The sequence below is a fragment of the Ischnura elegans genome, chromosome 4 (assembly GCF_921293095.1).
Source record: "Ischnura elegans chromosome 4, ioIscEleg1.1, whole genome shotgun sequence".
NCBI lineage: Eukaryota > Metazoa > Arthropoda > Insecta > Odonata > Coenagrionidae > Ischnura > Ischnura elegans.
The window spans coordinates 54156219-54173635 of NC_060249.1; the positions used below are offsets into that span (position 1 = coordinate 54156219).

Below are 17417 nucleotides of genomic sequence, written 5' to 3' on the forward strand. Positions count from 1 at the left end.
AAAGTAATTACTTCATGAATTTGACTCCTGCATCCTATTGATAAAGCCCTTTCGAAATTTTGAACCACTAAGAATTGTAAATTAATAGTTTTATATAGCATTTCTATTCACAGCATCACCATTCCTGTTTTTATGGCTAATCTTGACTAAAATCCCCATCATCTTGGTTTCTTGTCACCAGCACTATTAATGCCTACTATGGATAGCAATGAAAATGTATCCATATTAGGAAACTCTTTCCCTCTAAGTAACAATTTAAGGCAGCACACTCTGAATGAGCAAGGCAAAAAGCAAAAAGGCAAGGAAATCAACAAAACCCATCACTATTTTCTTTTAGAAAAAAGTAATATAAACGTTCTCGATTTGCTGTCCCAAGAAGCAGATTTTTGGTTCAATAACTCATTGTGCGAGAGGGAAGAAATTGCTCACATGAGTATTAACAACAGCAAACCACAAAAGGTTAATGTAAGAAGGGGAGATGTAGCTGAGAGGAGGTGACCTGATCAGCAGAAGTGAATGACCTCATAAACTTATCTACAAAAAGTTTAATACTATTAATTTTTCTGCAGGACAGAAAGGAGGCGGATTTAAAAAAATAGACAATTATTAGTCCCTTTTTTGTCAAACTCTATCAACATAGCAGATTTTACAAATTGTTGAGAAGCTGATTCGGGTTGCAGCTCGAAAAATTGATTGAATATTTAGAGTGCAATCATGAGCTCTTGAAGTTACACTAGTCAGAGGGCACTGCAGTACCATGCCGTTCTAGCATGTTAAGACATATGGGCACATGGTTTTGTCTCAGTAAACTCTCATAATGGTGCAGACCTTGCTCTAGGGCCAGCTATAGTGCAGCTACACTGTGCAGCAAATCATCGTTTGTTTTCCTCTAATTTTAATGATATTGTATAGAATTTATGAAAAAAAAACATTGAGGAAAATTTTATTACAGCAGGAGTATAGAAATACCTACTTTTTATCATATTTATAGATTCATGTTTTAAATTACTTGCCTATAAAATTTACAATAGTAAAGGCTCCAAAAATTATTAAGCGTCCAATGCGCAAAATTCTTGCCAGATGAAACAACAAATTTTAGGATTGTATGATATAAAAAATTGTTTTTTATTGTATCCAATAATTATTTATCCAGGGAAGCACGTCGTAGAAGTGATCAAGGTTACACAGTTATCAGCCAGGCAAAAATAATCTATTTTGTGAATCCTGAATGAGGAATATGAATTCCCTCACACTTTGCAGGTGGCAATTCACAAGGACTACCTGGGCAATGTTATTGAGACCATGCTTAGCAGCATAATCAGATAAATTCCGGCTTTTATTGGTCACACAAAAGCAGTATCATCCCAAGTCACTTCTCATGTATAGCGAATGCAAAATATTATTTCACTGCTTTGGTGAGTGTGAAATTCAAGTAATTACGTCGGCCCACTGTCTTTACAGTATACACTGACCAACTTTTCCTCAGAGTATGGGCATAATGATTTATATAAATTAATGAGTATGTTGCCAATGGAGGTAAAAAAAGAGCAATCTAGATTAAAGAATAAATTGAGGGCTAGTGCGAGTACCATGTTTCAGTGTAAAAATGCAGTGTCTGTAACTGTATCAGTCTAGCGGTCCCTTGGATCAACAAAGACAGTGTGGAATGAGTTTTGAAGATGAAATTTACTTCCTTGGTACCAATCAGAAATAATGAATGCTCAAATAATTCTGTGTATTAATATACTGTAACTGATCAAGGTGTTTGTCTCTTGAGGCGAAGGAGGGATTAAAGGTTTATGGGTATTTTGTGTCAAAGGAAGCCACTCTGATAAAAAGCAATGTTGGGAACATTGAATTTGGAATTCCCACATTTTCCTTGGGTAAGCAAATTAAGTCAACATGAAACTTATCCCATAGCAATTATAAAATAAACGGAAACTTTACACAACAAATATGAACAAAAAAGTAAAATAAAACTGTATCAAGCAGAAGACTTGAATTAACACTGCTACACACCAAGTGGGCAATCCATCCATCAAATGGCAAAATAGGATCTGATACCAGATGACAAGGGGAATGTTAAACAAACGATGTCGCTGGATAAATGCGAGCATCAATGCTAACATTCATTCACCTTGGCATCAGGCAATCTTAACATGCTCAAATGATAATAAAGTCTTCTAACTCCATAGAGGGAACTGGGTTTCTCAGCACTTTTACAGCACATTCTTCATGGCAAAGACAAGAATAACAAACGCTGAGAAAGACTTAGGAAACGGTTTCTCTTACTTATAACTGTACCTCTCTTGATTCTATCACATGTGTTGTAATTGGAGCCAGGAACAGGTGGCAGCTTCCTGTTAGGTGGAGCAATATAACCCAGCTCATCACGTAGGTCTGGCCTCCTTTTGTCCATGGTTGAGTTTCCTCCAGCAGATTGGTTGTAGACAACATCATCTGAAATTGTCAGCAAAAAGCAAAAGAATTATTTCTATTGGTTATAAGATAAAAATTGATAATCACTGATGAATATTCCAAGAACTTGAATAAGAACAATACATTTCATTGACTTGATTACCTCAATCATGACACTCGGATTTAATATGAATGAAGAGAGCGTTAAATATGAACAACAAGAAGACTGAAATAAGAAAGTACGAGAATGACAATGCAAGTGTTTGTTGACAAACTATGTTTCATATCTTATTACTTTATACTTTACATTTTATTTTGATAATAATAGACTTTTGAAGGGTTTTATGGCTATCATATCATCTCAAAAATATTATAATGGATGTTATCATAAGCTGTGAAGAATATTTGTTTGATATTGTTATTGTAAGTTACATATTATGTTTTGGAGAAAACAGCATATCAAAAGCTGTAAACAATACCAACAGATGGTTTGCAAGGGTAATAATTTGTTTTAATACCTTTACTAAAGCATCATATCACAGTTTACATCATTACATGACACAATTGAAATGGCAATTTCACTCCTCAGTAATCACAAAAATAAAGGATATACAAGTTATAGTTAACTAGTGATAACAAATTATGATATTAAGTGTGCCACAAACGCATGAGTGATTGACTTCACATTTTTTTGATGAACTGAAGATTTTCAAGAGATAGAAGACATAGATGGAGTAGAAAGAGTCAGCTGGTTAATAAAAAGACCCAGTGATAAAAAGAAACCAACTGGGAGGTCTAAAACTTGTGACAAAAAATTAAGACAAATGGCATATATTTCCACCTTCATAACATCATTACTACAAATTTGCAATACAATGTAATCCTTAAGGTTGCATAAATTCTTATTCCAAGAGCCCAGTACCAAATCTCAGATTAGAGCATAAAATTTTATTGAAATCCCAACCTCTTCTTGAGTGCTGAGTGAAAAGTACTTTAAATCAATAATCATACAAATGAGGTGGGATGTCAAACTGAAAGAGTTATAACTATTAAGTCACACAATTCCTTGATATGGCCAAGATTGTTTGCAGGACGTCAAGGTAAACAGATTTTTGACTGAAACAGAAGACTGGAGAGAAAGTTTCAACAGTTACAGATTAAAGGATTTTATAATCAGTCATATGAAATAAGGAGCCCTGTATTTAAATTAAAATCTATTACCTAGTAAATGGTAAATAGTTTAAATTTTGATATTTTTCACAGATTATACCTCATATGCATATTTTATTATGATTTTGAAACAGTTATAGAACATAATTTGAAGCAATCAATGAAATAACACATTTATATGCATTCCATAACTTAAAATATTTTAATTCACTTTCAAAGAAAATCATAATAATCATAAATTTTATCCCGGCAGGTTTTGAACAGAATATGGAAGCACAGGAATCATTCAGCAGACAAATTCATAGAGTCTTAATTACTTAACTAAATACATGACCAATTAATGGAATTATTTGAAGGAAGTCATTGCAAGGTGTCAAATGTAATTGCAGGTCACATTATTCGGAAAAGCATATGACAAATAAAAAGTTAAGCTTAGTAGACCCCAGCAATGTAACGCTTTTACCTCGAAGACGAGTTTGCTCGGGTCCACGTGACTTCCGAGATATGGCAACGCACACCACTATGACCCCGACAATTATCACCACCACAGTTGCAGCCACGGGGACAAGGACATTGATGTCAAGCCAGTTGGGCAGCCATGGGAAGAGAGTTGCACCTTGGGTTGAGCCAGAGTCACGCTCAGGAGGGATTGTGCCTGATTGGGATGGAGGAGTGAGGGGGGGGGGGGAAAGAAGAGGTTTTGATAGGGGGAGGAGGGTGGGTAGAAGAGAAATAGAGAATTAATGGGATAGGGGAAGATGCTCTTCTTACCTTTCTGGTTTGAGCTCTTCCCCTTGAGCACACACATCACAATGATGGCAATGATAATGACTAGGATGGCAGCCGCGGTAGGAACAATCAGATTGAGGTTCTTTAGGAATGCCTTGAGGGGGGAGTCCTGGTCGGGGAGTTCCCTGGCCGGTGCAATAGTACCTGCAAGCCGAAATCACCCAAGAGGATACATAGGTGAGATTTCAATCATGTCCATGAATTCAAACGCAACTGAAATAAGTCATTTTCCTACCACATAATGAAATAATGGGTTCCAAAATTCTATTGGTGATGACTCAAGTATTGGCAAGCAAACATCAAATCAATGTCTTAATGCTTCTTTTAATATAATTTATCCTTGAGCACCAAGGGTGAATTCTATGTCAATATTAGCATATCCAGGGTGTAAGATTACTTCTGTTGTGGGAAGTTAAATATTACGACAAATTCAAAAGCTTTTATTTACATGATTTTTATCGAAATTAAATTGATTAGAAAATAGTCACATTGAACAGTTAAAAAAATAAGGAATGGCACATTTATTTGAGAAACCTAATATTTTATGAACTTTCAACAAAAAGTGTCATTAATATTATCAGCAGCTGTTAAATTCAATTAAAATATCATCAGCAGCTGTTCATATCACCATTAGTAAGAAATGGGCAGTAAGCATGACAAAGCAAAATTTAAAAGAGCTGTAATGAATAATGAGCACATACTCAGTGCTAGCAATATTTTTTCCTCAAATCCTCCTTTTGTTCACATGTATACATATTAAAAAATACCTATTAATATAAATGGAATGAGGAGCGCAATAAATGAAGCACAATAAAATTATATGAAATTTAACTTCAACAGGTAACAACATAAATAATGCATTAAGTCTTTTAATGCACATAAATTTTGAAATTTAACTGATTTATTGCCAAAATCTAAAGCCATCAACAACTTTCAATACAGTTAAACTCCTTCAATATAAATGAAATGGGTAAAATGTTCAACCAATCTGAGTTACTGCCCATTATAACACAATGTTTAAGAAGAATTTCATGAATATGAGTTTCATTTCAGGTACTATTGCACTCAGACATGCCCTGGACTATGCCAAAATGCAAGATCCACAAAAAATCAATTCCAAAAGCATTAATAATCAATACGTTTCAATGATTCACCCATAAAAAGAAAGGTGTTAAAAGACACAATTATTTGTATGAAATGATTTCCATGCCGTAAACTTAAAATAGATTTAGCTAACATGCAAGAATAACCCAAGAAATATTTATTATTCCCATTAAAATACATTAGTAAGAATTGCTTTATCATTTATGAAGATCTCAATGGCCCATATAGGCCATTGTTCCCAATCAATAACTGAGCAAGTCATTATTTATACATTTGCTATAAAGCAATAAATTCAGGAGTAACAGTAACAGCCCTTAATAAATACTTAAGACTAGGACACAAAGAAGCAAAGTCAATGGCCAAGCATATTAATGGACAAGGCACTCCCAAACATAGACAATTTGCAGTAGTATATGGGTCAGTAGAAATAAAATGATATTATCACAAATAAAGAATCCATGGTCAGAAGAAAAAAGTTCACAGCGAGGCAATAATATATGTAATCTAAAATAACACAAAATTTCCCAAAATAGTAAATGGCTATTACCACGTTAATTAGGAGTGGTAGGAAGTATTGAGCTCTTTTAGCTTTAACAAATTAATAAAGAAAATTTCTCCCATATTTGCAAACAACAAAATCTTTTGACCATGGTGAAGGAGAAGCAAGTCGGACTAAATCCCTTTCTCATTGGGAAAAGAGCGAGACATACTCATTAAATCTACATGCACACAAGCTGGTAGATATTATCTATCCAGGAGTCATCCCTGCCTTGTAAGACAACAACCTTAATCATTCTTCACCATTTAAGCATGTTGCATATTGCACAAACAAAAAAATATATACCAAAATAATAAAAAATAATAATTTTCAAAACTTTTATTGAGCAAAATTTGCATTACATACTTTGAATAAGGTAACTTTTTGAAACAAATCACTTGAGAGGCAGTGTAAACTCCAGATTATCCAGGCAAATGCTGGGGAGAGGCAGCATGAATAACCCAAAAACATGGATAATCTAAACTCTCTCCTCTAGTACTTATAATGTTCATAATGTGCATAACTCAAACAATATATTATTTTTTATGAAAATAATCTGTTATTTTAGGTATCTTCACGGACTCAAGGAAATCTTTCTTCACCCGATCATGGATCTTTCTAATGGCTTTAATGTCTTTGCGCTCATAATCTAATTGCTTCATATACTTCAGCAAAATGTCTACACAGACGAGTGCCTGGCTGTGACTTATGTGATCTCTATTCCCTTTGTCTCTGCTTCCACTTTCCCCACTGCTCAGTGGGTGCAATTCCTTGTGGTCACTTTCTAGGGGGAAAAAGGTAAAAAAAATGTCTTTGCAATTGAGACAATTCTTGGCATCAGTCTTATTCTTGGAAAGTTGGGGTACCCTTTTTTCCTCCCTGAGTCACTACCCTTGGCACAATAGCACCATTAGCATCACCCAAACATACCCTTTCTGCGGAGACGAATTCCAGACAGTGCTCAGTCAGTCACCTTTTGACCGTAAAGCAAAGAGCAAAGAGCAGTTGGGTGACCACAGTAAAGGCTTATTTCAAGAACTTGGATAATACTATTAATGGTATGTTCAAACAGTTCATATAACCTTCTCCAGTTAAGGCCTTATTTTAATTTTTTCCTGGCTTTTTGAAATTACTATCGCAAAAACACATGAATATTTTAGATTAAAGAGTTTGGTTAGACAGAGTTTAAAAAAATGTTATAGAGATCCTTAGTTGATTCAATTGAAGATGCCAATAGAATGTATTATTAGGCCATGAGAGGATTCAGCACAGAAATTTTTTCAAGTCATCGTGCTTTATCAGGCATCATAAATAGCAAGGTCAATAACCATGGAATGCTACTTCACGATAAGAGAGAAACGAAGGATTCATTAAAGGATTACGTAATCAAGAAATTCGAGCTAAATAAGAGTGACAAAGATACTGTGAAGAATATTACTGTTGCTACTAGGAAGTTTTTTAAAAAATTATTCTACAACTTTGAAGAAAAGTTAGAGAAAATATGAAAATTTTTTGACAAAATATCCCATGTGGCTTCAAAACCCATGGGTACTGCCTAAAGAAATGACAAAAAAATTTCTAATGTTCACTGTAGTTTAGATTCAGAGCCATTAACTTCAAAAGGAATGATAAGAAAGGGTTCGAGCACTGTACTGTCGGAGGTAAACAGACCAAAGGCAGGCCTTAATGAAATCGAACACAAAAGAGAAAATCATTTTTGCTGCCCAGGTTTCCCTTCATTCTTCTTGGTAAAGGGTTGCTGCAGCTATGAGAAAAGAAGCAACCCAAACCACTCTATATCTGGCTACTAAATTAAAAAAAAGCCTATAAATCAACGTCACTATCCCAAATACCATATAATGGGTAGCAAGCATTAGCTCTCTTCAGAGGTGTAATTATGGGGGTTGAGGGGGATAGATTCCCCACTAAAGCCTCAGATAAATAAAAATATTATTTAAAACTATTGTCTAGTTTTGACATATATGTAATAACTATGTATATCTGCTTACAGTTAAACATCTTTTATTATTAGGAGTGCAACTAAGTTCTCTCCGTTTCTATTAATGAAAGTATGTACACCTTTATTGTAAAAAAATGGTTACTAATGAATCATGCTAAGTACATAGAGTCCATCGCTAGCTACAACTTTTTCCCATCTTTATGGCAGAGCTCGAATACCGTTACAGTAATGGTGTTCATCTTTTGATGCTATCCACAAATCAAGTCATTTTTTGATGTCTTCATGCGAGTGGAACTGCTGATCAGCCAGACCATGTGCCATTGAACAGATCAAGTGATAATCGCACAGAGCAATACCTAGGGAATATGGCAGGTGGGTTAATACTTCCCATTTGAGTATTTCCATTCAGTTTTTAAAAGGTTTGGCAACATGATGTTGAGCGTTACCATGCCGTAGAATTACTTTGTCAAGCTTCTGCTCATATTGCGGCTATTTATCGTGCAGAGCTCAGCTCAATCACATAAATTGAAGTTGATATCATTCACCAGTAATGGTTTAATTTAGTTTCAACAGTTCATATTAATAACATCAATCTGGTCTCACTAACTACTCAGCATAACTTTTGCAACATGAATATTGGACAAGCCGACGACATAGAGGTATGACCAGGCAGTCCCAAAGACTTTCTTTCCTCTATGTTTCTGTAATAAATCCATTTCTCATAACCTGTCATGATGCAATGAAGAAATCACTTCTTTTTTTTGCCGCTGGAGCAGCTGCTTACAAGTGAAAAAATGATGCTCAACATCCCGTGGTTTCAAATTATAAGAAACCCAAGTTCCTTGCTTTTGAATCATTCCCAACGCATGCAATTGCTTGGAAATGGCTAGGTGGGTAACTCCTAATGCTAGAGCAAGCTTGAGTTTGGCATGGATCTTAATCGAGAAAAGCCTCCATTTCAGCATCCTCAAAGGTTTTTGGCTATCCTTCACACACACAGTCATCGACATTGAAACAACCATCTTTGAAGCGACAGAACCAATCACAGCACATTGTTTCACTTACAGCAGTATCTCCAAAAACTTTTTGGAGCTTCTGATACATTTCAGATGTCATTTTCTTTGAATGAAAGAGAAAAAGCAACAGTTACTCCTGCAAATCACAGTTACTCCGCACAAACTCAGACATTTTCACGCAGCAATAAGGATAGGTGATAGTTTTTCGGGTTCATTCCACGTTGATTCGTATTTTGTGGGCAACCCGAAAAACTATCACCAATCAACTCACCGCGGAAGCCTCCGTAATAACAATAAGGATACGTTGCCAATATAAACTAAACATTGTTGTTAAGCGGTTTGTTTATGTTTAAGTTTGAGTGCACTGCACACTAGCGACACCACGGAGAGGTAGTGAACTAATGAGAGTTGCTTTTTTTTGATACTCTTTTGTTTTTTTTTTGTACCGCATGCACTATTCAAGACAGGGGCAGTCCTTTTGGTGTTGTGAAGCGATGTACTCGTGTTCAGCAGCGAGTCTCTTTTGGGGATTTATTTTGCCTAAACTTTAACAGTTTATCAAATGTCTAAGCTTGGTTCATAAGGTTTGCTATAAATCAAACTTGACCTGCAATCACAGCTAGAGGTCATATATTGACAAACACTGGGAACTTAGTTGCGCACCTAATAATATCATGGCAGTAAGACAAGTCACTGATTACCGACCAGTGTCATTTTTCAAAATATTCCCCCAGATCCCTTGTTGCCTGGGGGGAGGGTTGCACCTCCAGGTCCCCCATCCCCCAAAGCATATTACTAGTTACGCCACTGGCTCCTTAAGTGAAACCACAGTCCTTAAGAATCAGAATTGGGGCAAAGAACATATCAAGCAGCATCTATTCATCCTAAAACTTATTAAACAAGCTCAAATTAGAGTGCTATCCTTCTTAAGAAGATATATGACACTGACAAAATGGCAAGCTGAAATGTAATTGCAAGCTCAGAATGATGTTTTCCTACAGTGCACAAGTAAGAGAAAATATTCATATGCTATTTGGATGGGGGGATGAGATGGTAGCAGTGGCCAGAGTGAATATAAGTAGTACTATGAAATTTCTGAGACTGCAGATACTGATTCTTCTGTATTTGTCATTTCCCTAGTGGCCTTACAAATATACCAAACAAAGCGAGGAGTGAAAAAAACAGAGCTATGGAAAAATCCACAGCTGTCATCAACTAAATTCTTCCCAAAATCTGGTGTCAGATGAGGCTCTGGAAGTTATAAACTAGGATTTAAAGAATTTTAGACGTAGATGTGCTACGAAGATTTCTCATTCTGCCAATATTGAGGATGTACTTAATTTGTTACTTCTACCTTTGAATACAATAATTTCATGTATTCGTTAAAAAACAAATAGTAAATGGAGTACCTCCTGAATTTTTACAACGATTAAAAGAACCAGACCAGTTTATCTCCGAAGAAAGTGAGAAAGATGTAAGGAATATGAAAGTTAAATGCAAGATTATGAATTGCTGTAGGATAGTCATATGAACCAGTGATGTTATCATGCTTTCCCAAGGCATTGATTTCCAATGAAATTATCAATCATAACTTTTTATATTTGAACTTTTTGCAAAGTAGTAAAATTACTTTAAATTTCTTATGACACTTAAGCTCATGTGCAAAGATATTTAGAAGGGCTCAAGCTCCTTTGTCGGGTGCACACACACGGCCGAGTGGACTGTCTTAAAAGGCCTCCCTTCCCCCAAGAAAAGACCCATTGCTGTTCGGATTTTGGAGAACATGTTTTTGGAGGCATATACAATGCCTTGATAAGCAAATAGAAGTTATAGTTTCCTGTGGAGGAGGCTGCTAATGATCAACTGAGAAAGAAACATCGAATGAGGGTGGAACTCATACATGGATAATTCATAACACAGATAATCCATGCATGGATAATGGGGAGATTACTGTGGCTTGATGCATTATTTTAGATACTTATCATACTATGCAAACAACAGTCATTAACCCTTTCGAGACGGCGGAGTTTTCCTCTTAGCATAACTGCTGTACTGAGCCCCAAGAGACTCTTCTTTCTCATGCTATGGAGCATTTTTGGAGGGCATTCGTTAAGAAGGGTCTCGTTGAACCTTTTTCGACCCCTCCACGCTGGGACTTTGCATTATCTCGGACTCCAAGAGTAGTTGTGCTCCCTCCTTTCCGGGTTTACGACCATACCTGCAGCATTGGTTCGCGGTCAACTTATGTATTGCTTATACATATGTATTTAGCTAATGGATAATTGTTGCTTGCACGTAAATTGCAGGCTTTGAATTGAATTCCTCATTTTTTTCTGAGCATTGTCAAATTTTAAACGAAGTTCTAAAGCCAATATTAACGTATTTAATGCAGCAACAATTTCCATGTTGATTTTTATAGATAACTCGAGATGTAAGTTAATATTTATCGTAGAATTTCGTTTAAAAATTGTAAACGCTGCTCAAAAGACAAATAATTCAATTCTTAATTTATTTTTCTTGAGAAATGAACAAGTATTTATTTCGAAACCTGACTGGATAAACAATTGTATGACCACTGTCCCTTACCGCTAAGAGGGATTATAAAAGAGGAGGGGTCCAGGTACCTACTCCTGGATTTCGAGGGTAAATTCTAAATCCCGCAAGGGTTGGGTCCCGAGACAAAGACGACATAAACCCGCGACCGTCCTAAAAGGGGGTGAGCTAGAAAACGTATACATACGGCTTTCGTTTTCCTGGCTAGGAAAATCTCATGCGTAAATATACGGCCGTCGTCTTCCGGGTCAGGAAACGTCCACACGTATATAGTAGGGAAAAGGTTAACAGCTTTTAAAAATGAAGCAATGAAAATAAAATGTATGTAAAAAATGGAACTGAGATCTAGGACCGAGGACTGATACCAGGAACTGAACTAGAGTAGGAACTAAATAAAAGTTGAACCAACCCTTCCTTAAATCTTAGTTTAAATTCTTCTGAAAATAAAAAACAAAAAAAAGGATATCCTTGTTGTCTGCTGGTAACAAAATAAATTGATTCATCCCGTTTTGATTACCCACATGAGCAATATATGCACAAATAAGAATATGAACAAAACTAAACGCAATAAATTAAAATATTGATATCCTACCTCCAGTAACAGTGAGAGTAGCAAACTCATACTCAGCAACAGCAAAACCAGCATTATTATGAGCAGTTACTCGTAGGTGATACCAATTAGCAGGGTCAAGATCTAGTACCACAAAGTTTCCACCAGGCTTTACATTGCTGGATACTTGGTTCCACTCAGTCTGCAACCTTAAATTCATACAGAAAATATAAAATCACCACTTTTAATACCAAAGGAGTGCATATTTAACACTTAAAAGTTAAACAATCTTGGTTTCAACACATTTACTTACTATCTACATGTGCTAAGTAATCATGACAGTATGATGATCGAGAACAGAAAGCCCAGTTGTAATATTTTACAAAGAATTAATCATTCACAGTACTTTCATCAATAACTCAATTGTCTCTTTTCACATCTAGATTTTTGATTAACAGTGGTTAGAAGATGTACATGGGCACAAATAGAACCAAGAAGACTCCCTAAAGATAGAGTATTATCCTTACCTCTTCTTATGTTCAACCACAAAGTATAGCATTGGACAACCACCATCTGACCATGCACTGAGGTGAAGGGTGATGCTATTGGCGGAAACCTCAATGAATCTGCTTGCCTCCGGGATTACAGGTTTAGAACCCTTAGTTCTGGTATTTAGGATGTCAGATGCCTCCCCAGTTCCAATGCTAGATAAATAAAATAAAAGGTCAATTTTGATGTCTGAATAAAAGTTCAGTAAGGCTGTTTGGGACACAGAAAAACCATCCTAGACCAAAGTACAGGTCTTTCAATCATTCATAAGCCCATAAAGGATATAGTACTGTAAAAGAATTAACGGAAAAACTGATGAATGGCTACTCAACTCAGTTTTAGTCAGTGGGCATCTGATAGGCTCATGAGGACTCAGTAAAGAATATGCTGGGCTGATTGATTCAGCACAGAGTATCTACCCACTCATCCACTTCCACAGACAAATATTTACTATCTGTCAAAATTATGAATTAGTATAGAAAAAATTTATAATTACAATCTAACATACACAATATAGTTTTACAAATAGAGACAATGCTATCATCCTTTCCAACTGTAAAGGAGAAGCTGGACACTCTTAAAATCAGAAGCAAAGCTTGTAAAACATCCATTCGTAGATTGAGGAATGCTATCAGTTAATATTAGGAATGGATTGTATACTTTTTAAATAAATTTGAATGCATAAGTAAAACATCCAATTTAATTTGGAATTTTAAAATTGGATCTTACATAATGAATATAGAAAATTAATTTTCCCCTTATTCACTTAATGTTTCACTTTAATTGCTGACATTTTCTATTAAAGTATTATTTACATCATTGCCCCCTCTTTTGCTTGGCACCCTTCATAGCCACGTAATTTGCTTACCGCTTAAACCAGCCCTGATAAAATTTAATTCCTATCATTGATTAGAAAATTATATAATATTCCTGAATTGACATCAATTAACTTATAGACTAATGGGATTATACAATGCAATACAAACCATTTCATGAGTTCTTAAGAGTGAGAAGTAATTAAGAAATATAAAAAATAATTCACTGCTCTTACATTTTTCAACAGAAAAACAAATTTAAGAAAGGCAATCCTACAGATTTCACCATTTACAATTATCATTAATTATTACATTTCTTATTTTCCAACTGTGAATTACAAAAATATGAAGACCATATGATGCTTAAGTCCCTCTACAATTCCAATACAGAATATTTATATAACTATCTGAGTAAAATTGCAAATATTTTACAAATAACCTGACACATACCTACATATCATTTTCTTCAATAGCCAGGTTTAAGAAAAATTAAATCAATTTATGTACTTTGTTCTGAGCATAAAATTCACTTACTTGTTGTAGGCCGTCACATAGATTTGATACCTAGTTCCGCACCAAAGCCCCTCAAGAGTATACTTGTTCTGTCCACCAGAAGTTTCCTGACCAGCAGCCACTTGAGCTGTCTCCCAATCACCAAATTCAGGTTTGTAGTGAACAGTGTAGCCATGAAGGGGAGTATTGGTATCCGTGGGGTGGGGTCGCAACTTCATTGTAATCGATGATGTAGTGGTGGATGTGAGAGAAACTTGTGGGGAATGAGGAGGAGCTGAAAAAATTTCAACCACGGACTTAATAATAAATTTAACCCACAAGAAACAAACATAATAATGCAATGAAATAGTGGATATGATTACAATATAGCTTCAAAGATTTTAAAGCATGCTGAAAGACACGAAATGCGATGACAAAATAACGGAATTTATTCCAAGGGTTAGTAAAACTATGAATAAATGTATAAGCTACGATTTCTATTATCTATCAAAACGAAATATTTAAATGATGAGATTGATGTGAAAGCCACAACATTAAAAATTTAACTGTGCAAATTTTATTTCATGTACAGATATTAATATAGTACGCTCCTTAGAAGTCACTTTGAAATTACTCATATCTATGCTAAATAAACTATCATACTATTGTATTACGGTATCTTTTATTCTCGAATGTCATACAATATAATTATTTGGGGCTCATCCCCTCATGCCTCCAAGGTGTTCACATTACAAAAACGTGCAATTAGAATCATTGCAAAAAAACCTTTTGATGCTCCCTCCAAGCCTATTTTTAAAGCACTTAACATTCTTCCACTCCCGTGTGTATATTTATTATCAATTTTAATTTTTGTACGTTATAATCTTGATTTGTTTATGCTCAATTGTGATGTTCACAAATATGTAACTAGGAATTGTAATAACCTTCATTATCATTCCATTAGGACTAACAGATCAAAGCTGGGCCCACGCGAGCTGGGCCTCAGAATTTATAATAAACTTCCTGCGCATTTGAAATCAATTCAGTCAATGGAGTCATTCAAAAGGAAGTTAAAATCTTTTCTTCATGAGAAGAATTATTATTCTGTTAATGAATACCTATTTGATTCCTCCAATTAAGTATTAATATCCTGTGAACATACAATTATTTATAATCTATTATATATATACATATGCATTTTTTTTCCTTTCATGACGTGTCTTATATCTTTTGCTGTAAGGTCTCTAGACAAAATAAATTATTATTATTATCATCCCTAGGAAATCAAATTCCACTAATGATTCACTTATGCCTGCATGGAGCATAGCAGAAAACATCTAAATCAAATTTGAGTTGGATGTTACTTACCATGAACAATTAACTGATGAGTAACTGTATCCTGTCCAAATGAATTTTCAACAGAGCAAGAGTACTCGCCAGCATCACCCCTGTTCACTTCTTTAATCAAAAGAAAACCTTCAGGCAACACTCTCATACGATCATTAGCAGTAAATACAACTCCTTTCACCTAGAAATAAAGTAATTTGGTCATTTATAATGCTTGAAAAATATTTGAAAATGCAACACAAAGAATGTTAATAAGAAAAGAAATATGAATCCCTTGCATTCATAACTCCATGATGAAGAAGCTATGAGAAAGTCGACCAGAAAAAATGTAGGGTAAAAGTAACTTGTTCAGCTATGTATTAAGGACAAAAACGTAACTTAGGGTCTGAGGTAAGTAAAAAATTACATCTTTTACCTTCCACTTGACTTCTGGAACTGGAATACCAACAGCCAAGCATGGAAGTTTCACATCTTCTTTGTAAGTAGCAGTGAACTGGTCATCGAATGATGCTATTTTAGCAGGAACTGAAAAATTAATTGCAAAAGACACAGGCAAATATCAATATAAAGTATGACAATAAAATAGAATTTAAACACACTAATCTATTTAACTCATTTACCTCTATTGCTGGGAGACAATGTGACGGATTTTGATGGCTGGCCTTCACCAATGTTGGTTGATGCAGTGACCCAAAATTCGTAATGCTCCTTTTTCTTCAGGCCTGTTGCTTCATAAGTCATCTGATATTGGGGAACTTTTTGACTCTTTGGTTCTTGCTGCATTAGGTATTAAAATACAAAGTAATACATTTTACAAGAAACAAACTAACAATAGGGAAAAATACTTTAAATTTGTATCCATGGGAAATGCCTCTAATTCAATCCAGTAACACTAATGTATGAGATTAAGCCCCCAAGAAAAAATAACTAATCCCCACATAATTCTGAAATTCATGAAAGCTCAGTCACATATTATGGAAAAGAGGCTCCCTCTTTTATTATCCTGCTCATTATTTAAATTAAGAGCCACCGGCGGTCTACAGCTGCTCTTTCCTAATACCCAATAAACTGCCCAACGATTCATTGAATTAAATTCTTAATTTGTGTGACAAAGGCCGTCCACAATCATCACATTATGATTCAATGAGTTAGGAAGGTAGTTTGTGATGTATCATGCAAAAAGGGTCATCTTGATAAATCACCGATGAGATTGTGAGAGAAAGACATTAACAAAAAACTAAATTGCTAAATTCTTTGAATAGGGGAACTATTAATGGTAATTTATTGCTCTAATAACTCTTGGGAGCATTTTGTCCCTTTATCTCCTAAATGTACCAAAAAGAGCTAGGAAATTGAAGAATCAAGGAAGTGTCATTATTTTATAAGCCATCAGAATGGATAGTTTTTACAGTCTACGATGCTTTAATGATATTAACTATTAAAAGCACAATGTAAACCACACAATTAACCATACCCAAGCTGTGTTAAATATCAGAAATAAAGGAAGTAAATATGGTAAAAATGAAGATGAAAAAGTGTTATCCCAGTGTCTACCAAATTCTTACCTCCTTTTCATCTTCACTATCTTCACGGACATAAACTGTATACTGAACAACAATACCATTTGGTTGCTCAGGGGGTTTCCAGCTGACCAGGATGGAATCTCCAGACATAACCAATGCTTTGATTGATGCAGGAGCTTCAGGGACTGTAAATTAAATGATAAAATATTTGTTGCAAAAGAGTTATAGAGCATGTATTTAAAGACAAATTTTTAATTTCCCAGAAATTTATTGCATGCAAAAACCAACCATCCTGCTCTGTTTGGCAATGAATAGGGGCACTCCTGACACCATCTCCTCCAGATGTGAAAGCCAAAACTTGCATGCTATAATTAGTATATTTCTGCAGCCCATGGAGGATAGTTTCACTGGATGAAGTTATTTTTGTGTCCTTGGTATTTTCGTCTGCAATGTACAAAATAAGTAGGAGGTTATAGCAAAATAGAATTACACATCCAAGATCATTTAAAATAACAACATTAAATTGAAATTTCCACTTTGTTTCAATAACATATAGAAAAACAACATTATTACTATTACATTGTTCATATATT

General features: G+C 35.0%; 1 protein-coding gene across 50 annotated transcripts in view; it reads right to left on the minus strand.

The window, feature by feature from the left end:
- Positions 1-17417, minus strand: part of LOC124157505 (Down syndrome cell adhesion molecule-like protein Dscam2) — a 273890-nt gene that overhangs the window by 33377 nt on the left and 223096 nt on the right. For 42 of the 50 annotated variants that reach the window (XM_046532267.1, XM_046532279.1, XM_046532276.1 and 39 more), the window contains 10 exons: positions 17113-17268; positions 16867-17009; positions 15922-16078; positions 15717-15826; positions 15323-15482; positions 13997-14249; positions 12626-12802; positions 12141-12307; positions 4052-4243; positions 2293-2460 (listed from right to left, as the gene is read on the minus strand). In XM_046532267.1, coding sequence (XP_046388223.1) covers positions 2293-2460; positions 4052-4243; positions 12141-12307; positions 12626-12802; positions 13997-14249; positions 15323-15482; positions 15717-15826; positions 15922-16078; positions 16867-17009; positions 17113-17268 — 1683 coding nt within the window. Of the gene's footprint in view, positions 1-2292; positions 2461-4051; positions 4244-4359; positions 4522-6343; positions 6804-12140; positions 12308-12625; positions 12803-13996; positions 14250-15322; positions 15483-15716; positions 15827-15921; positions 16079-16866; positions 17010-17112; positions 17269-17417 lie in introns of those variants that run through there. The other 8 variants (XM_046532297.1, XM_046532295.1, XM_046532299.1 and 5 more) reach the window with 3 other exon arrangements.